The following is a 22,195-nucleotide window of genomic DNA, read 5'->3' as shown; positions in this document are numbered from 1 at the left end:
TTAGCCCTTATGGTAATAATATCCCCCATCCTGGCCCCCGTGTGTCTCATTCTTGGCTCCAGCCATATGTTCTCCCATCATGCCCTCATGAGTATCCATTCTGCCCCATGTGATGTCCCATCCTGCCCCATCTGTCCCGTGATCCTGCCCCATCTGTCCCGTGATCCTGCCCCATCTGTCCCGTGATCCTGCCCCATCTGTCCCGTGATCCTGCCCCATCTTCCCTGTGATCTTGCCCTATCTGTCCTGTGATCCTGCTCCATCTGTCCCGTGATCCTGCCCATCTGCCCTGTAATCCTGCCCAATGACTGTTATGAATGGGTCACCGAGGAGGAGAGCAGGTCCAGGCTAAGCCACAGAAAACCAGAGAGGTTGGTACCTAAGCAGATTGCAGACCCCTGATCCTATCCACACAACTAGCAGTAGCCGTGGAGCGTACCTACGATGATCCTAGACGCCTCGGCACAGCCAGAGAGCTAACTAAGCCTAAAGCAAGAAAGGGGAAATCTAAACTGCCCCAGACCAGACCCCAAAGGAATAGATAGCCCCCAAACATATATTGTCGGTGAGACAAGATGAAAACACAAACACAGGCAGGAAAATAGACTGAGCAAATGATGGGGCCCACACTAACTAGACAGGAAAGGAAAGACACTGTCTGCAATCATGCAAAAAACCCTGCAAAAAGTTCAACACGTCTGATGCAAAAAAACACTGAAGTCACAGGACTTCGCCCCCCACTATATCAGCACTCTGGTATATTGTGAAAGCAGAGCAAAAAGAGACCAATCTAACATGGAATAAAACAAACTGGCACAAGCAGTAACATATTGGCGGTGATTCAGCACAGCCCCAGCCGGAGCTGGCTGACCCACACCAAGAAGAGATAGACAAAACCAGATCAAATGCAAACAGAATATCAAATAAACCACTTAGCTGAACATGCAGGGAGAGAGCTGGAGAAATCAGACCTCAGGGGGAACAGGAAGCAAATCACCAGCAGGGATAGAGGGAGTCGGCTGTCTTAAATCCCAATCTGAAACCACAGATCTCCAATCGTCATCAACATTATCAGGTGGCAAGCCTCTGTCAATCAGATCATATCCACTACCTCCAGTAACCACCAGAGGGAGCCCAGAAAGATAGCTCGCAACCCCTCTCGATCTGACCAGCTCCACTACCTTCAGTAATAACCAGAGGGAGGTCAGAAAGCGAATTCACAACACATGACCCTGCCTCATCTGCCCCATGATCCTGCTCCATCTGTCTCCATCCTGACCCATTATCCTGCCCCCTGTTTCCCATCCTGCTCCATGATTCTGCCCCCTGTGTCTTTATTCTTCCCTCTGTGTCTCCCATCCAGCTCCTGTGTCTTCCTCCTTCCCCATGTGTCTCCATCCTTCCCCCTGTGGCTCCTTCCATCCCCGTCTCTCCGTCCTTCCCCCGTGTTGCTTTCAATAAAAAAAACAAAACCTTTTGATGTTCCCTCCATGCAGTTCAAGCGCGCACTCACCGGCAAATGACAATGATGTCATATGCCGGTGACGTGCGCTCTGACGTCAGCTGCCAGCCTCCGATTGGCTGGCGGCTTTTAACTATGGCCATGTGGGCTCGCACGGCAATAGAGTTTATCTGAACCTGCATCTCTGAAGCAGGTTCAGTTACTGCAGCGGCAGAATCCTGCCACTGGAGCCCGATGACTAGGGTTTGTCAACAGAGAAATTGCAAGAAAGACTCTACAGGTTGGAAGCACATAAGTCACCCCGCCACGCGAGAAAACAGGCTGATTAGGTGGTGAAACGCGTGAAAAATACTCAAAACTCATCCAGTTCTCATGCATTTCACAGCTGAGGGTTTGTTACAATTGTATACAGTCTAGACAGTAGTCAGTTGACCTTGTTTCTTTATCGCCTCTCTGCAGATCGAAGTCTCTGATGGTGGCTCCTCCGTGACCTTGAAGTCTCTGACCTCACAGACGCCCTACACTGTTGCCGTCACCTTCCCACACGGCGATCCAAAGGCATTGTCTATACTGACTGGGAACTTCACAACTTGTGAGTGACAGGCGATTCCCCTCATGCCCTTTCTGTCCCTGGCACTGCCATAGTCCCCGAGGAGCGGTGCCCTTGTCTGTCCGCAGAGCTTGAGACGGGTGTGTGCCTTTCGCAGTCTTTGCTACCACATGTTCTTGTGTTTAGACTTCAGGCTCCTCGGTCAATTAGTTTTAATTACTGAGCTCTGGATCCATCGGGCGCTTAGGGACAAAGTCAAATTGACCAGTGAGGACAGACATATGGCAGAAAGCCTTTATGTCAGCAGCTTTGCTACAATGTAAGCATCATGTTTTCAGCACGAATAATATTATACTAGTTTTCAGCACCCTCCTCCAACCTGTAAAGGCTGATAACAGGAAGTAGCAGCGCAGCTCTTGTGTGTTTCCATTACTTCTGTAAAGTATGCAGTGCACTCCTGCTGCTCCAAAATATTTCCTGCGTTACATCTTTTATTGTATCCCAGAGCTGCACTCACTATTCTGCTGGTGCAGTCGCTGTGTACATACATTACTTATCCTGTACTGATCCTGAGCTATATCCTGTATTATACTCCAGAGCTGCACTCACTATTCTGCTGGTGCAGACACTGTGTACATACATTACTTATCCTGTACTGATCCTGAGTTACATCCTGTATTATAGTCCATAGCTGCCTTCAATATTCTGCTGGTGCAGTCATTGTGTACATACATTACATTACTTATCCTGTACTGATTCTGAGTTACATTCTTTATTAAACTCCAGAGCTGCACTCACTTTTTTGCTGATGCAGTCACTGTGTACATACATTACATTACTTATCCTGTACTGATCCTGAGTTACATCCTGTATTATACTCCAGAGCTGCACTCACTATTCTGCTGGTGGAGTCACTGTGCACATACATTACATTACTTATCTTGCATTGATCTTGAGTCACATCCTGTATTTTACTCCAGAGCTGCACTCACTATTCTGCTGGTGCAGTCACTGTGTACATATATTACATTACTCATCCTGTACTTGACTCGCCCCCAGAGGCCGTGGGGTACTCGGTGCCGGGACTGTTAATTACAATGGGAGATGTCACAGTGGCAGTGACCCGGTCCGTGGCCTCAGGCGGTCAATGTAAAAGGGGTAGAGTGATGGGGATAAAGTTGTTGAGATAATTCGTGACACCACGTGTGGTTTCTGGTCAGTTTGACCAGCGCTGCAGGGTTGCTTCTCTGGGACAGATGGTGTGGTGCAGCAATGATGTTGAAGCTCCCCACAGGTGGAGCTGTAGTCCCAGGGCAGAGTAGATGAAGGTGGTAAATGGGGAGATAGTGTGAAGAAGTAGATGTAGCAGAGCTGGGTGAAAGGCACATGAATAAGTGGAGGACACAAGGGCATGTAGTTCCAAAGCTTTACTCACAGTCTGGTGCGCATACAGGTGCCCACTTTGGTGCCGTGTCCTCCAGGTCAGGGGCTTAGCTAATTCCCATGCAAGGTAAAGTACACCATTCCATCACTCCTCCAATATGTGCCTTCTCTGAATGTCTCCACACTAGCGCCTAATCTGAAGTGCTTGTAGTTGCGTATTAAACTCAAGTTCCTCCTTCTTGATGTCACTTAGAACTCTACTTGACAGCTGTAGCCTGCTTCGGGGACTCCTTGCTATCAAGTCCCGGCTCACCCATGTTGCTGTTGTGCCCCCAAGTCTTAGGTGGAAATAATGTGGTGACAACTTCTATTCCTCCGGTTTCTGCTGCAGGAACATCAGTATCCATATAACCTTGGGGACCGGACCCCGGCCATGTGCTTCGAACTTGAGGAAGGGCTCTGCCCTGACCCTAGTCCTTAGTTCTCTTCTCCTTACGTTCCTTCTGAAGAATCAGGCTTTCTATTGCTCTTTCCTCTGCCAGCAGCTCCAGGTCACAGGAGTCTGCTGCAGCACCTCCTTCACTCCATCCCTCTCAGGGGATCTTCTCTCACAGACTGACCTTTTCCTAATATTCTCCCCCTCTTGTGCAGTCTCAGCTCCACCCACCTCCCAGCACTCTCGTGTTCCAAGCAGGGAGCCACCAAGGTGCTTTGCTACACTACTATGTTGTGTGGGATTCAGGTGTTGGAGGGTGGTCAGGTGCCTCCACCTTACCTGGATAGTGGGGTACCACACATCAGGAGGAGGTGCAGTACCTCTGTGGCGACTGAACCCTCAGGGGCGCCACATACTGATCCTGTATTTTACTCCAGAGCTGCACTCACTATTCTGCTGGTGGAGTCACTGTGTACATACATTGCATTACTTATCCTTTACTGATCCTGAGTTACATCCTGTATTATACTCCAGAGCTGCACTCAATGTTCTGCTGGTGCAGTCACTGTGTACATACATTACATTTCTTATCCTGTACTGATCCTGAGTTACATCCTGTATTTTACTCCAGAGCTGCACTCACTATTCTGCTGGTGCAGTCTCTGTGTACATACATTACATTTCTTATCCTGTACTGATCCTGAGTTAAATCCTGTATTTTACTCCAGAGCTGCACTCACTATTCTGCTGGTGCAGTCACAGTGTACATACATTACATTACTTATCCTGTACTGATCCCGAGTTACATACTGTATTATACGCCAGAGCTGTACTCACTATTCTGCTGGTGGATTCACTGTGTATATACATTACATTACTTATCCTGTACTGATCCTGAGTTACACCCTGTATTATACCCCAGAGCTGCACTCACTATTCTGCTGGTGGAGTCACTGTGTACATACATTACATTACTTATCCTGTACTGATCCTGGGTTACATCCTGTATTATACCCCAGAGCTGCACTCACTATTCTGCTGGTGCAGTCACTATGTACATACAGGGGTTGGACAAAATAATGTAAACACCTAACGTTTCGGCATCATAATCTTCGAACATGTTATAAACATGCATACCGTGACATATGGTAATGTTTTGTAGTTGATTATTTGTGTTATGTGATATGTGTATGTAAATTAACTGTTTGTTTTGCAGAATTGTAAGAACATTGATGAGAACCTGATACCAATGGCAGACCTCTCAGATTTTCAAAGAGGCCAAATTGTTGGTGCTCGTATGGCAGGCGCTAGTGTAACAGAAAGTGCCCGAATGCTTGGCGTGTCAAGAGGCACTGTCTCCAAAGTAATGACTGCGTTTGAAAGAGAAGGAAAAACGTCCGCAGCAAAGCACAGGTCCGGCCGAAAGTCGAAGTTGACTTAGAGAGACCGTCGGACTCTAAAGTCAATTGTGAGAGAGGATTGCAAGACAACGGCTCCGAAAGTCAATGCTGAGCTCAATGAACACCTGCAGAACACAGTTTCCACGAAAAATGTTTGGGAGCTGCACAAATCTGGATTCCACGGAAGAGCTGCAATTCGAAAACCGCTGCTCTCAATGGCAAATGTTTCCAAGCGTTTAGAGTGGTGTAGAAACCTCCAGAATTGGTCCCTCGAGCAGTGGAAACGTGATTTTCTCAGACGAATCATCGTTTACCCTATTTCCGACCTCCGGCCGAGTGTACGTTTGGAGACAGCCAAAAGAAGCATTCCATCCAGACTGCCTTCTCCCAACCGTAAAACATGGCGGAGGTTTTGTGATGATCTGGGGTGCTATTTCGTGGAGATCCGCCGGCCAATGATATCCCTTCATGGAAGAATTAACAGCCGAGATTATTTAGGCATTTTGGGCGACCAAGTGTTAGGAGTCAGATTTCTGCGGTTACTATGCAGGAATCCAGACCCTCACATTCTGCAGTCTCCTGCTCATTATCTACTGCAGAGGAGATTGCAGAAGAGATTGCCTTGCAGCAAATCTCTCCTGAGGCAAAGTCCTTCATTCCATCCTCTGAGCATGCTCATGGGACGATCTCCCATTGGAGTTCGGGAGTCATGTGCTCAGGTCCTGCTCCAGATCTCATTGGTCCATCTCGGAGATCTGGAGGCTTCTGGAAGGTCCCGCCTGCTATAAAAAGTGCGCATGGCTGTTCCGCCATGCACCAGTATAGTCATACTTGCTTCTGTGTGAATGTTGATGGATGCATGATCTGGTGAATGACTTATTTGAAACCCCTACCCTTGGATATTACGCGTGTGTGAGGGATTGAGTTATTACCAGTACCAGTACTAGCGCCAGCGCACTATTGCTCCATAGGCACAGCTGCTAGCTTCCGACATTGCGCTTGCGCCATAGCGGTGTCGTTGAGCGTCAGTATCCACACCACGCTGCAGTAGCAGCCCACTTGAGCGTTCGCAGCTGCGACGCTATACTCTCAGTCACTAACGGTAGGTCTAGAAGGACTTAGTACCGCCATCTTGGGCTACTCCTGTGACCGTTTACCGTTTTTGTGTATTCTACCTGAAGCCTGTGACACAAACAGGTTCAGTGTTTTGCATCTTTTGTTGCGACTCCTCGGTGTGTGAACAGAGCCCGTCCTGCACACTCCGGGTGAAGTTTAACCCGTGTGCATAATCGCCATATTGTCTCTGCCACCATCTAGCAGCGGTCATATCACCTACTGCACGGTGGACCCCGAGCGGCGAACGCACTTTATTATTATTTTTATTTAGTACGTTCCGCCGTTCATAACACCAAGTGCATCCTATGGTTCAAGCACTTTTCCCAGAGGGGAATGCCATCTTTCAGGATGATAATGCACCAATTGATAAAGCTAGAATCGTTAAAGCATAGCACGAGGAACATTGTTATGAAGTTGAGCATCTCATCTGGCCCCCACAATCCCCAGACCTCAACATTATTGAGCATTTATGGTCGATTTTAGAGATTCAATTTAGATGTCGATTTCCGCCGCCATAGTCGCTCAAAGAACTGGAGGGTGTTTTAACTGAAGAATGGGCTACAATTCCTTTGGAAACAATTCACACCTTGTATGATTCCATACCTTGGAGAATTGAGGCTGTAATCGCCACAAAAGGTGGACCTACACCATATTAAACTAACTTTTGTTGATGTTTCCAGGTGTTTCCATTATTTTGTCCAACCCCTGTACATTATATTACTTATCCTGTACTGACCCTGAGTTACATCCTGTATTATACTCCAGAGCTGCACTCACTGTTCTGCTGGTGCAGTCACTGTGTACATACATTACTTATCCTGTACTGATCCTGAGTTACATCCTGTATTATACTCCAGAGCTGCACTCACTATTCATCTGGTGCAGTCACAGTGTACATACATTACATTAATTATCCTGTACTGATCCTGAGTTACATCCTGTATTATACTCCAGAGCTGCACTCACTATTCTGTTGGTGGAGTCACTGTGTACATACATTACATTACTGATCCTGTACTGATCCTGAGTTACATCCTGTATTATCCTCCAGAGCTGCACTCACTATTCTGCTGGTGGAGTCACTGTGAGCATACATTACATTACTTATCCTGTACTGATCCTGAGTTACATACTGTATTATACGCCAGAGCTGTACTCACTATTCTGCTAGTGCAGTCACTGTGTACATACATTACATTTCTTATCCTGTACTGATCCTGAGTTACATCCTGTATTTTACTCCAGAGCTGCACTCACTATTCTGATGGTGGAGTCACTGTGAGCATACATTACATTACTTATCCTGTACTGATCCTGAGTTACATCCTGTATTTTACTCCAGAGCTGCACTCACTATTCTGTTGGTGGAGTCACTGTGTACATACATTACTTATCCTGTACTGATCCTGAGTTACATCCTGTATTATACTCCAGAGCTGCACTCACTATTCTGCTGGTGCAGTCACTGTGTGCATACATTACATTACTTATCCGGTACTGATCCTGAGTTACATCCTGTATTATGCTCCAGAGCTGCACTCACTATTCTGCTGGCCTTTGTTGGAGAAAGTCATTATACAGCTTGGTTGAGCTCCCGTGACGTACAGTGCCTTGTGAAAGTATTCGGCCCCCTGGAACTTTTTAACCTTTTCCCACATATCCTGCTTCAAACATAAAGATACCAAATGTAAATTTTTGGTGAAGAATCAACAACAAGTGGGACACAATTGTGAAGTTGAATGAAATTTATTGGTTATTTTTGTGGGAATTCAAAAACTGAAAAGTAGAGCATGCAATATTATTCAGCCCCTTTACTTTCAGTGCAGCAAACTCACTCCAGAAGTTCATTGTAGATCTATGAATGATCCAATGTTGTCCTAAATGACTAATGATGATAAATATAATCCACCTGTGTGTAATCAAGTCTAGGTATAAATGCACCTGCACTGTTATAGTGTCAGGGTTCTGTTTGAAGCACAGAGAGCATCATGAAGACCAAGGAACACAACAGGCAGGTCCGTGATACTGTTGTGGAGAAGTTTAACCCCTTCACCCCCAAGGGTGGTTTGCACGTTCATGACCGGGCCAATTTTTACAATTCTGACCACTGTACCTTTATGAGGTCATAACTCTGGAACGCTTCCATGGATCCCGGTGATTCTGACATTGTTTTCTCGTGACATATTGTACTTCATGTTAGCGGTAAAATTTCATTCAAATAACTTGCGTTTATTTGTGAGAAAAACGGAAATTTGGCGAAAATTTAGAAAATTTCGCAATTTTCCAACTTTTAATTTTTATGCCCTTAAATCACAGAGATACAGCACAAAAAAAACTTGATAACTAACATTTCCCACATGTTTACTTTACATCAGCACAATTTTGGAACCAAATTTTTTTTTTTGTTAGGAAGTTATAAGGGTTAAAAGTTGACCAGCGATTTCTCATTTTTACAACACCATTTTATTTTTAGGACCACATCACATTTGAGGTCACTTTGAGGGGTCTATATGATAGAAAATACCCAAAAGTGACACCATTCTAAAAACTGCACCCCTTAAGGTGCTCAAAACCACATTCAAGAAGTTTATTAACTCTTTAGGTGCGTCACAGTAATTTTTTTGAATATTTAAAAAAAAATGAACATCTAACTTTTTTCACAAAAAAAATACTTCAGGTTCAATTTTTTTTATTTTACCAAGGGTAACAGGAGAAATTGGACTGCAAAAGTTATTGTGCAATTTGTCCTGAGTACGCTGATACCTGATATGTGGGGGGGAACGACTGTTTCGGCGCATGGCAGAGCTCAGAATGGAAGGAGCGCCGTTTGACTTTTTCAATGCAAAATTGGCTGGAATTCAGATCGGACGCCATGTCACGTTTGGAGAGTCCCTGATGTACCTAAACAGTGGAAACCCCCTACAAGTGACCCCATTTTGGAAACTAGACCCCCCAAGGAACTTATCTAGATATGTGGTGAGAACTTTGAACCCACAAGGGCTTTACAGAAGTTTATAACGTACAGCGGTACAATTAAAAAATCATATTTTTTCCACAAAAATGATCTTTTCACCCCAATTTTTATTTTCCCAAGGGTAACAGAACCCTAAAAGTTATTGTGCAATTTGTCCTGAGTTTGCTGATACCCCACATGTGGGGGTAAACCACTATTTGGGCGCATGGCAAAGCTCGGAAGGGAAGCAGCGCCATTTGACGTTTTTGGCTGGAATTGAGATCGGACATCATGTCGCGATTGGAGAACCCCTGATGTACCAAAACAGTGGAAACCCCCCACAAATGACACCATTTTGGAAACTAGACCCCCCAAGGAACTTATCTAGATGTGAGGTGAGCACATTGAACTCCCAAGGGCTTCACAGAAGTTTATAATGCCCGGGCACGAAAATAAAAAAATCGTATTTTTTCCACAAACATGATCAATTAGTCCCCAATTTTTTTATTTTCCCAAGGGTAACAGGAGAAATTGAACCCCAAAAGTTGTTGTCCAATTTATCCTGAGTACGCTGACACCCCATATGTGGGAGAAAACTACTGTATGGACACATGTCAGGGCTCGGAAGGGAAGTAGTGACGTTTTGGAATGCACACTTTGATGGAATGGTCTGCGGGTGTCATGTGCGTTTGGAGAGCCCCTGATGAACCTAAACTGTGGAAACCCCCCACAAATGACCCCATTTTGGGAACGAGACCCCCTAAGGAACTTATCTAGATGTGTGGTGAGCACTTTGAACCCCCAAGTGCTTCACAGAAGTTTATAACGCTCAGGCGTGAAAATAAAAATCATTTTTTTCCACAAAAATTATATTTTTGCCCCCAATTTTTTATTTTCCTAAGGGTAACAGGAGAAATTGGACCCCAAAAATTGTTTTGCAATTTGACCTGAGTAGGCTGATACCCCACATGTGGGGGTAAAACACTGTTTGGGCGCATGGCAGAGCTTGGAAGGGAAGGAGCACCATTTGACTTTTTCAACTCAGAATTGGCTGGAATTGAGATCAGACGCCATGTTGCATTTGGAGAGCCCCTGATGTGCCCAAACAGTGGAAACCCCCAATTCTAACTCCAACCCGAACCTCAACACACTCCTAACCCTAATCTCAGCCCTAACCCTAGCCCTAACCCTAACCCTAATGGAAAAATGGAAATAAATACATTTTTTTATTTTATTATTTTTCCCTAACTAAGGGGGTGATAACGGGGGGTTTGACTTACTATTTATGGCGGTTTTTATGTTTGGCGGCTGTCACATGCTAAAAGACGCTTTTTATTGTAAAAATAGTTTTTGCATCACCACATATTGAGAGCTCTAATTTTTCCGTATTTTGACCCACCGAGTCATGTGAGGTCTTATTTTTTGCGGGACGAGTTGACTTTTTTATTGGTACCATTTTCGGGCACGTGACATTTTTTGATCGCTTTTTATTCCGATTTTTGGGACGCAGAATGAACAAAAACCAGCGTTTCATGAATTTCTTTTGGGGGGGTGCGTTTACACCGTTCCGCGTGCGATAAAATTGATAAAGCGGTTTTATTCTTCGGGTCAGTACGCTTACAGAGATACCTTATTTAGGTCGTTTTTTTGTTTTGTCGGTTTTATGCAATGAAAACTATTTTATATAAAAAATAATTATTTTTGCATCGCTTTATTCTGCGAGCAATAACTTTTTTATTTTTTGCGGATGATGCTGTGTGGTGGCTCGTTTTTTGCGGGACAAGATGACGTTTTCAGCGGTACCATGGATATTTATATGCGTCTTTTTGATCGCGCGTTATTACACTTTTTGTTTGGCAGTATGATAATAAATCATTATTTTTTGCTTCGTTTTTTATTTTTATTTTTTAAGGGGTTCGCTAAAGGGGTTAACTAATGGGACAGTTTTATAGGGTGGGTCGTTACAGACGCGGCGATACCTAATATGTGTACTTTTATTTATTTTATTTTTTTTTATTTCTAAAAAATGGATTTATTTGGGGGAATATTTTTTTTTTTTTCTAATTTATTTGGCGATTTTTTTTTTTAATTTATTTTAACACTTTTTTTTTTTTACTTTATTAAATAGTACCAGGTGGGACCTCACTGTCCTGTGACAGATCGCTGATCTGTCACATCACAGATCACTGTGACAGATCAGCAATCTGTCACAGGCACTGCAGAAGACTTCCTCATGCCTGCGCTTTGCAGGCACTGAGGAAGCCAGCTTCCTGCAGGCCCCCGAAGGCCCCCGTCGCCATCTTGGATTCGGGGGCCTGCAGGAAAGGAGCCCCCCGCAGCAGCGCTGCACATTGCACTGCCGTGGGGGGCTCAGGGAAGCACGGAGGGAGCCCCCTCCCTGCCGATGCTTCCCTTTAACCCCCGGTACACCGCGATCATGTTTGATCGCGGTGTGCAAGGGGTTAACGTGTCGGGGGCGGTCCGTGACCGCCCCTGACACATTGTGCCGGGTGTCAGCTGTGATAATCAGCTGACACCCGGCCGCGATCAGCGGCGCTCACCACGTGGGCGCCGCTGATCGCGGTAGACGTACTATCCCGTCCATGGGCATAGGGGCCCGGGTCCCATGGACGGGATAGTACATCTCATGTCAGGAAGGGGTTAAAGCCAGATTTGGATACAAAATGATTTCCAAAACTTTAAACATCCCAAGGAGCACTGTGCAAGCGATCATGCTGAAATGTAAGGAGTATCATACCACTGCAAATCTACCAACACCCAGTCGTCCCTCTAAACTTTCATCTCTAACAAGGCGAAGACTGATCAGAGATGCAGCCAAGAGGCTCATGATCACTCTGCATGAACTGCAGAGATCTACAGCTGAGGTGGGACAGTCTGTCCAAATCTGGCCTTTATGGAAGAGTGGCAAGAAGAAAGCCATTTCTCAAAGATATCCATGAAAGTGTTGTTTAAAGTTTGCAACAAGCCACCTGGGAGACACACCAAACATGTGGAAGAAGGTGCTCTGGTCAGATAAAACCAGAATCGAACGTTTTGTCAACAATGCCAATCGATATGTTTGGCGTAAAGGCAACACAGCTCATCACCCTGAACACACCATCCCCACTGTCAAACATGTTGGTGGCAGCATCATGGTTTGGGCCTGATTTTCTTCAGCAGGGACAGGGAAGATGGTTAAAATTGATGGGAAGATGGATGGAGCCAAATACAGGACCATTCTTGAAGAAAACTTGTTGGAGTCTGCAAAAGACCTGAGACTGGGATGGAGATTTGTCTTCCAACAAGACAATGATCCCAAGCATAAAGCAAAATCTACAATGGAATGGTTCACAAATAAACGTATCCAGGTGTTAGAATGGCCAAGTCAAAGTTCAGACCTGAATCCAATCGAGAATCTGTGGAAAGAGCTGAAAACTGCTGTTCACCAACGATCTCCATCAAACCTCACTGAGCTCGAGCTGTTTGCCAAGGAAGAATGGTCAAGAATTTCTGTCTCTCGATGTACAAAACTGACAGAGACATACCCCAAGTGACTTGCAGCTGTAATCGCAGCAAAAGGAGGCGCAACAAAGTATTAAGTTAAAGGGGCCAAATAATATTGCACGCCCCACTTTTCAGTTTTTGAATTTCCACAAAAATTTAAAATAACCAATAAATTTCGTTCAACTTCACAATTGTGTCCCACTTGTTGTTGATTCTTCACCAAAAATTTACATTTGGTATCTTTATGTTTGAAGCATGATATGTGGGAAAAGGTTGAAAAGCTCCAGGGGGCCGAATACTTTCGCAAGGCACTGTAAGAGAGGGCAGTTGTCATTTGGGACTGAGCGTTTTGTGTAATGAATGTGCAAAATGACAGGAAACAGGAGGGATCTGGAACCAGTCACATATGACAGTACCTCTGTTATTTGGAGTATCTGCATAAATCTGGATACCAAAAATGCCCTGTCCCCCCCATTCAGCACTTTTTTACTTACCCTTTACTCTCTAGCGCCCTAGACCCGTACAGTCTCAGGAAGAAATTATTGGGTCTAGCCTGTACCGATGTTGTGTTTTGCAGTAAAAGTTCCGCCCCCTAGTGGTGTGAAAGTGACAGATGTCTCTGGAGACAAGGCGACTGTATCATGGGATCCCGGGGCGGTTGATGTGACCTCCTATCTCATCAAGTGGATTCCACTGAGCGGAGGACGACTCAACCAGGTGTGAAAACTTATGCATTTCTACCAAATAGAAACATCTATGCATTTCAAAATAATTCCCTAAACTAGGGAGACATGCTGATTATTGTAATCCTCCATGTTTACCAGATGTCCACCGCTGGCAGCGAGCACACAGCTGTCCTCTATGATATGGAGTATAATACAGAATACCAGGTGGCCATATCTGCACGGTACATGGATGGATCCCAGAGTGATGCATCGTCAGTGCGCTACAGTACTGGTAAAAGGATTTATCTATCTATCTATCTATCTATCTATCTATCTATTTATCTATCCCATAGCTATTATCTATCTATCTATCTATCTAACTATCTATCTCTCTATCTATCTCATATCTACAGGTGCTTCTCACAAAATTAGAATATCATCAAAAAGTTAATTTATTTCGGTTCTTCAATACAAAAAGTGAAACTCATATACAGTCATTACATTTAGAGTGATCTATTCAAAGTGTTTATTTCTGTTACTGTTGATGATTATGGCTTACAGCCAATGAAAACCCAAAAGTCATTATCTCAGTAAATTAGAATACTTTATAACACCAGCTTGAACAATGATTTTAAAATCCGAAATGTTGGCCTACTGACATGTATGTTCAGTAAATGCACTCAGTACTTGGTCGGGGCTCCTTTTGCATCAATTAATACATCAATGCGGCGTGGCATGGAGGCGATAAGCCTGTGGCACTGCTGAGGTGTTATGGAAGCCCAGGTTGCTTTGATAGCAGCCTTCAGCTCGTCTGCATTGTTGGGTCTGGTGTCTCATCTTCCTCTTGACAAAACCCCATAGACTGTCTATGGGGTTAAGGTCAGGTGAGTTTGCTGGCCAATCAAGCACAGTGATATTGTTGTGTGTAAATCAGGTATTGGTGCTTTTGGCAGTGTGGACATGTGTCATGAAGTGCTCTAAAATTTTGTGGTAAACCATCACTGATTATGGAGATTTCACACTAGACCTCAAGCAGCTTGGATTGTGGCCTCTCCGCTCTTCCTCCAGACTCTGGGACCTTGATTTCCAAATGAAATGCAAAATTTACTTTCCTCTGAAAGCAACACCTTGGGCCACTGAGCAGCAGTCCAGTTCTTTTTCTCCTTGGCCCAGGTAAGACGCTTCTGGCGTTGTCTATTGATCATAAGTGGCTTGACACAAGGAATGTAACACTTGTAGCCCATGTCCTGGATATGTCTGTGTGTGGTGGCTCTTGGAGCAATGACTCCAGCAGCAGGCCACTCCTTGTGAATCTCCCCCCAAATTTTCTTAACAATCCTTTCAAGGCTGCGGTTATCCCAGTTGCTTTTGGACCTTTTTCTACCACTCTTTTTCCTTCCACTCAACTTTCCATTAATAAGCTTGGATACAGCACTCTTCTTTAGCAATGACCTTTTGTGGCTTACCCTTCTTGTGGAGTGTGTCAGTGACTGCCTTCTGGACATCTGTCAAGTCAGCAGTCTTCCCCATGATTGTGGAGCCTACTGAAACAGACTAAGGGACCTTTTTAGACACTTAGAGAAGAAAGTGGATAGGCACATTCCGTCCCGTGCAAAATAATCCTTTATTGTGGCATCAAGTTACCAACAGCAGGCAGATAAAACCACAGAGCAAGTACAGACGACGATCGTTTTGCACTTACATTGCGCTTCAACAGGTCAAAGGACAAAGCTCACAACATATGTAAAAGCAACCATTGCCCTTGTCCCACCTACCAAACATCAGGTGACAGTATCTCATTAATTATGAACGGACGGAATGTGCCTATCCACTTTCTTCTCTATGGATATACAGACTATTTTCCTTGGAAGTGGCACCCGTGTTCCCGAGGTTATACAGCTGTGCCTTTGTCCTGCTTTTTCTCTTCTATGGTATGAGGTTTTTAAATGCTTAGGAAGCCTTTGCGGGTGTTTTTTTTGTTAACTATTCTAATTTACTGAGATAATGACTTTTGGGTTTTCATTGGCTGTAAGCCATAATCATCAACATTAACAGAAATAAACACTTGAAATAGATCACTTTGTCTGTAATGACTCTATATATGAGAGTCACTTTTTGTATTGAAGAACTGAAATAAATTAACTTTTTAAAGATATTCTAATTTTGTGAGAAGCTCCTGTATCTATCTATCTATCTATCTATCTATCTATCTATCTATCTATCTATCTATCTATCTATCTATCTCTCCATCTCTGGTTATGTACAGGACTGGCTTACATACCACATGGAGGACACATGAGCTTCTTACACTATTTAGCCCTCATTTACTTCGCAGTCAGGCAGAGATTGATCTCGCTTTCGCAGTCACAGCAGACAGAACACAAGGCTTTATAGTTTCTTTGAAGAAAACTGTCCTTCATTCATTAAATATCAGGGTTCTTAGTGCCGGTAATAATAAGGCTGGTTTCACATTAGCGCTTTTTAAGCGCACGCACGGCCGGGGGTAGCTCCGCCCCCGAGCCGGCTCTCTGCCCGGCGTGCCCGCCCCTTGCTTGTAGCGCCGCCTCCTAGCGCACAGCGGCGCCTGCGATCGGCGCACCCTATCTTTAGCATAGGGTGCGCAGATCGTGCGCAGGCCGTGCGCTAGTTGCGCTTTGACCTGCGCTGCGCACTTTTGACGGTGCGCCGTGCGCGCCAAAATCAAACTTTTCGGATTTTGGCGCGCACGGCGCACCGTCAAAAGTGCGCAGCGCAGGTCAAAGCGCAACTAGCGCACGGCCTGCGCACGATCTGCGCACCCTATGCTAAAGATAGGGTGCACCGATCGCAGGCGCCGCTGTGCGCTAGGAGGCGGCGCTACAAGCAAGGGGCGGGCACGCCGGGCAGAGAGCCGGCTCGGGGGCGGAGCTACCCCCGGCCGTGCGTGCGCTTAAAAAGCGCTAATGTGAAACCAGCCTAAGTAATTGGCCTCCTCTGGACCTCATCCTCCCAATGACACATTCTCATAACTGGTGGAAGAACTCCTGGGAATGGGTGCAAAACTTACTACTACCCCTATTGTGGAACTGGGGACCCATTCCCCCTATGTCTTCCGCAACCTTATTCCCCCATAGCCCTATATCCATGCTTAATAAAGGCTCAGGCATCTATTCACTGTCTACACTGATGGGGATCAGAGCTAATTGACATGTGGCCCCTCTCGTAGGGCCTCATAGAGATCTCTGATGCTCTCTCTTTTATATATATATATGGAGTCAATGTAATTTAAAGTTCCAGGGTCTCAGTGAAAATGTTTAACAGGGGCCCCAATTATGAGGCTTTTCTACTTGTATGGTAGATGGACTTAGGGCACCTTCATTCTCCAGAAGGTTGTTTTTTCCATAGCCATAGACAAGGACATTTTGGGTCTCTTGGAGAAAGGGAACCTACTGCAAGGTTGGTCTTGAGAATCTCTACCTTCTTGGGTGATCTGTAGTCTTTTAGTGTCAAACAGAACCTAAAAGGGCCCCGTCTCTGCTATGGGCCCCTCATAATCTATGGAGATAGGAAAGAGTGTAACTGCCCATCTTTCTCCTGTGCAGGAGAGAATCTCAGGAAGATGCCAGTGGCCCGAGGTGGGTTCACCCTACGTCGCACAGAGGGTGAGTAATCCAGTCCCTCTAGGTCAGATGACAGGTGTTGTCAAATCAAAACGTCAGATATACTGGAACCTTTTTTAAGACCTATATTAAATTTAAAAAAAATGCATTTTTGGTCTAATCGTTTCTGGTAATTTCACATTAAAATTTCCGTGTTTGCGTCCGAGGGTTAGGATGGATTTACTGGAACACAAATGACAATTTGATTACAATTTAGAAAAGTTATTTATTTTCTAGAAGGGAAATGCGGGAAATGAGCCGAGCTCATCATGATACGGCTCGCTCTGCGCTTCCGGATATGAATAATTACCATAGAATTGGGGAATAAATTGCCTCTTTTGTCCTGAAGATTTGATATGAAACATGCATACGACGCTCTACCTAGGCATGAACAGTGACCCCCTAAGCAGACCAGATAAGAAGTGGTTAAGTATGAACGTGAACCTACTTTATAGGCGGTTGCTGGTTGAATCTCATAAATTATGTTCAGATCGGATTTTACAGACTAATAAGAAATTGATGCCTTTTTTCTGTAAAGTGTAAACAGTTGCCATACCACCTGTCACCACCAGGTGTCGATAATGAAATATCATGCAGTATGTTAAACATAGGCAACAGCTGCAATTGAACCTTTGGCCACCAGGGGCTGACAAGGAAACCATTTGCTTGTACTTTGTATTCCCTTTTTGATTTAGTTATACCACATTTATACCATATTTATAGATGTGTTAAACTTTTTGGGTTATTTCTTTAGATCCAAGATGATTTATAACAAAGGAAATAGTTTGTGTTTGAGCAGGAAAAATAGGAAAATGTACCCTAGACATACCCATGCCTGGAACAGAACTGAAGCTATCGCCCTAATAGTGGCGCTAGCCCCCCATGTTTTATATGTTTTTTGTCTTTGCATCTTACAGATTTGTGCCCACTGATTGAAGACACAGAAGTGGACATTGCACTTCATGGTAAGAGCCCTAAGGATATTGGCACAACTTTCCCATACTCTGATGACTCTTCCTTAACTTAGAAACTTTTTTTGAGAAAATCACCCAAAAATTGCATTGCAAGATGGTCCTCTTGTGGGTGGCCTTCTCAAAGAGGTGGTCTTTTGGGGAGGTTTCACTGCAATTGATGCCATCATACAATGTCAACTGCTCGGGGTAATCTGCCAATCAGTGTTTCTCTTGTTTATCATTTGCCTGTCACTGCCACTAGGTGGAGCTCATTGTATACATATTTTATTAGTTTCTATTAAGTTGAAGTTCTGGGTGTAATGAGGTTTCCTGGAATGTGGCTGCTTCAGGGGTTGTCCACTTTTGGGAGACAATAATTTTGTTTTACTTATATGAATGTATTTGGGGCAAAAAAATACATGTGCAATTACGTTTTATTACAGTTTTGCACCTCTTGAGTTTTACATACTTTTTGTTTCCCTGCACGTTCATGCATGGACCGTAATGTGGTCTATGGTCATAAATCAGTAGGGAAGTGCCCAAAAAAAGACAGATAAAAGATCTACCAACTCACCCATTAGATTGTTGTAACAAGTTCACTGACAGATTCTCATTTAACTCATTCTGCAGCCAGAAATAGAAAGTACAACACAAAAGCTATATATATTTTTTTTTAATGAAACCCATTTGCAAGATTGACTTGTAATGGCCTCCTAACTCCAAGACCGCCAAATATCCAGTCCTTGCTGTACAGTCATGGCCAAAAGTTTAGAGAATGACACAAATATTATATTTTCACATGATCTGCTGCCCTCTAGTTTTTATGTGTGTTTGTCAGATGTTTTTATCACATACAGAACTATAATTGCAATCATATTATGAGTAACAAAAGGTTATATTGACAGTTAGAATGAGTTAATGCAGCAAGTCAATATTTGCAGTGTTGACCCTTCTTCAGGACCTCAGCAATTCTCCCTGGCATGCTCTCAATCAACTTCTGGATCAAATCCTGACTGATAACAGTCCATTCTTGCAAAATCAATGCTTTTATTTTGTCTGAATTTGAAGGTTTTTGTTTGTCCACCCGTCTCTTGATGATTGACCACAAGTTCTCAATGGGATTAAGAACTGGGGAGTTTCCAGGCCATGGTCCCAAAATCTCTATGTTTTGTTCCCTTAGCCATTTAGTTATCACCTTTGCTTTATGGCAAGGTGCTCCATCATGTTGAAAAAGGCATTGTTGATCGCCAAACTGCTCTTGGACGGTTGGGAGAAGTTGCTCCTGGAGGACATTCTGGTACCATTCTTTATTCATGGCTGTGTTTTAGGCAAGACTGAGAGAGAGCCCATTCCCTTGGCTGAGAAGCAACCCCACACATGAATGGTTTCAGGATGCTTGACAGTTGGCATGAGACAAGACTGGTGGTAGCGCTCACCTGGTCTTCTCCGAATAAGCCGTTTTCCAGATGTCCCGACTCCCAAACAATCGAAAAGGGGATTCATCAGAGAAAATGACTTTACCCCAGTCCTCAGCAGTCCACTCCCTGTACCTCTTGCAGAATATCAGTCTGTCCATGATGTTTTTTCTGGAGAGAAGTGGCTTCTTTGCTTGCCTCCTTGAGACCAAGCCTTGCTCCAAGAGTCTCCGCCTCACAGTGCGTGCAGATGCACTCACATCTGCCTGCTGCTATTCCTGAGCAAGCTCTGCACTGCTGGTAGCCCGATGCCGCAGCTGAAACACTTTTAAGAGACGGTCCTGGCGCTTGCTGGTCTTTCTTGGGCGCCCTGGAGCCTTTTTGGCAACAAGGGAACCTCTCTCCTTGAAGTTCTTGATGATGCGATAGATTGTTGACTGAGGTGCAATCTTTCTAGCTGCAATACTCTTCTCTGTTAGGCCATTTTTGTGCAGTGCAATGATGACTGCACGTGTTTCTTTAGAGATAACCATGGTTAATAGAAGAGAAACAATGATGCCAAGCACCAGCCTCCTTTTAAAGTGTCCAGTGGGGTCATTCTTACTTAATCATGACAGATTGATCTCCAGCTCTGTCCTCATCAACACCCACACCTGTGTTAATGGAGCAATCACTGGAACGATGTTAGCTGGTCCTTTTAAGGCAGGGCTGCAATGATGTTGAAATGTGTTTTGGGGATAAAGTTAATTTTCTAGGCAAATATTGACTTTGCAAGTAATTGCTGTTAAGCTGATCACTCTTTATAACATTCTGGAGTATATGCAAATTGCCATTAGAAAAAATGAAGCAGTAGACTTTGTAAAAATTAATATTTGTGTCATTCTCTAAACTTTTGGCCATGACTGTACTGTCCAAAAATTGTTCACCCGAAAAACAAATATGATAAAAAGTGTGAGGCTATGTATCCACGTATGCAGAAAATTCCTGACTGAAAACCGGACTCCTTCCCAGAAAACATGCTTTTTTTCCGCGCGGTTTTTGCACTTTTTTTCTGTCCTCAGTCTCATAGAAAATAGTTAGAAATACGGATTTTTCCGCGAAATTAATGAGCATGATGCGTTTTTACCGCAATGCTTTTTTTTGCGTAAAAAAACGCATCAATATGCACAAAAAGTGCAGAATTTATTAAAATGAATGGGATGATTCTTTTAAGTGTTTTTTAAGCATTTTTGCCAGTAAAAACGCTTAAAAAACACGAATAAAACGCTTGCGTGTGCACACAGCCTTAATATTATTTTAACAACCTGACTTCCGAGGACAACTAAACAGTGAGTATTTACTGAGAATTTTCTATTATTCAAGTTTGAAATGGTTCTTCTAAGTGAAGTAATGACTTTGTCTTTTCGGGAGCTGCTCTGAGGAGTCGTGTACGTCTTTCCAGCCAATTCAATCTGTCCCAACATTAGATCCTGATGTCAATCAGGGGCAGTAATAAGATTGTCTTCATCTGTTCTGTGCCAGGAAATAGTGACCTATAGTGAGAATTTAATTTAAAAAAAGTGCAGCAACAAGAAAAAAGAACTCTTAAAGGGGCGGCTAAGGCTTTGATATCTTTTTTTATTCTGCTTAATGGATGGTCAGTTGTCCAGCTTGCCAAATAGAAGTTGGGGTTCAATGTCAATGATTTAGGAGCAAGTTAATTTACTCATCACTTTTAGGCATGGGCAAAAAGTATGCCCCTCTTCTATCTTTGCAAATTGCCTCTTAAAGGAGGAAGAGGACTTGAACTGTAGCGCCACCTATTGGAAGTATCAATCCTAAAAGTCAATATCAACCCTTTAATGAGCCTTTCCACATGACTTAGGATAAAAGCCAAACTAGAATCTAAATTTGCAGACACGTGTTTTGGGGTGTTGCTCCTCCTTAGCCCAAATCATTAGATCTGATTTGGCTGTATGAAAGGCCTCTGACTGGAGTAGCTGTTTTCCTTGTGGAGAGGCACAAGCCAAGGTACATATAGCTATGCCATAAGAGGCTTGTCAAACTATAGACATCCTTATTTTTGGTGCCCGAAAAGGGGCAAAGAAAACAGCTGTACTAAATGGTTAGTGTGGATGTGGCAGATAACACTAACCTGAGCACCCGCATTCAATGCAGCAGTGCTCCCTGAAACTCTCTTATATCTTTTGTGCTGCAATTCCACATCATTTTGAAGATCTCCTCTTGAAGTTTGTGAATAAAATTATTTCCGTCTACTAAAGATGAGCAAATCTGCTGAAAATTGAAGTCAATCAAAATTAGGGCACTGCGAATCAAATCTGTCGGGAAGGGGGTTAAAAAATGTATACTTACCTCTCCTTGGCACTCCCCATACTTCTCCTGCTGTTGTGATGCAGGTAACTGGATGCAAAGCACAGAGGACAAAAGGCAAGAACAGTCAGTGAATGGTGCCACAATGCAAATCAACAATGAACCATATAACGATACAACCTACAGAGCTACAGATGACTACCCATTCCTGCTACTACATGTGGGGACAAATGACACCGCAAGAAACGACCTGGAAACCATCTGCAGTGACTTTGAAAACTTAGGTAAGAAAGTGAAAGAACTGGGAGCGCAGGTGGTCTTCTCTTCCATCCTCCCAGTGGATGACCATGGAACAAGGAGGTGGAATAAGATTCTGCAGGTGAACAACTGGCTACATCGATGGTGCCGTC

The 22,195-nt window shown here is 44.0% G+C and overlaps 1 protein-coding gene across 1 annotated transcript in view; it reads left to right on the top strand.

Moving 5' to 3' along the window:
• The window catches only part of COL20A1 (collagen type XX alpha 1 chain), a 206,061-nt gene that overhangs the window by 65,686 nt on the left and 118,180 nt on the right, over nucleotides 1-22,195 (top strand). Inside the window, exons 16-20 of the mRNA XM_073580897.1 lie at nucleotides 1,922-2,054; nucleotides 13,382-13,521; nucleotides 13,629-13,761; nucleotides 17,051-17,110; nucleotides 18,025-18,072. Coding sequence (XP_073436998.1) covers nucleotides 1,922-2,054; nucleotides 13,382-13,521; nucleotides 13,629-13,761; nucleotides 17,051-17,110; nucleotides 18,025-18,072 — 514 coding nt within the window. The remainder of the gene's footprint in view (nucleotides 1-1,921; nucleotides 2,055-13,381; nucleotides 13,522-13,628; nucleotides 13,762-17,050; nucleotides 17,111-18,024; nucleotides 18,073-22,195) is intronic.

Source organism: Dendrobates tinctorius, unplaced genomic scaffold (genome assembly GCF_039654945.1).
Source record: "Dendrobates tinctorius isolate UK_male_01 unplaced genomic scaffold, ASM3965494v1 ptg000065l, whole genome shotgun sequence".
In the NCBI taxonomy this organism is placed as follows: Eukaryota; Metazoa; Chordata; class Amphibia; order Anura; family Dendrobatidae; genus Dendrobates; species Dendrobates tinctorius.
This window is presented reverse-complemented; position numbering and strand designations above follow the sequence as displayed.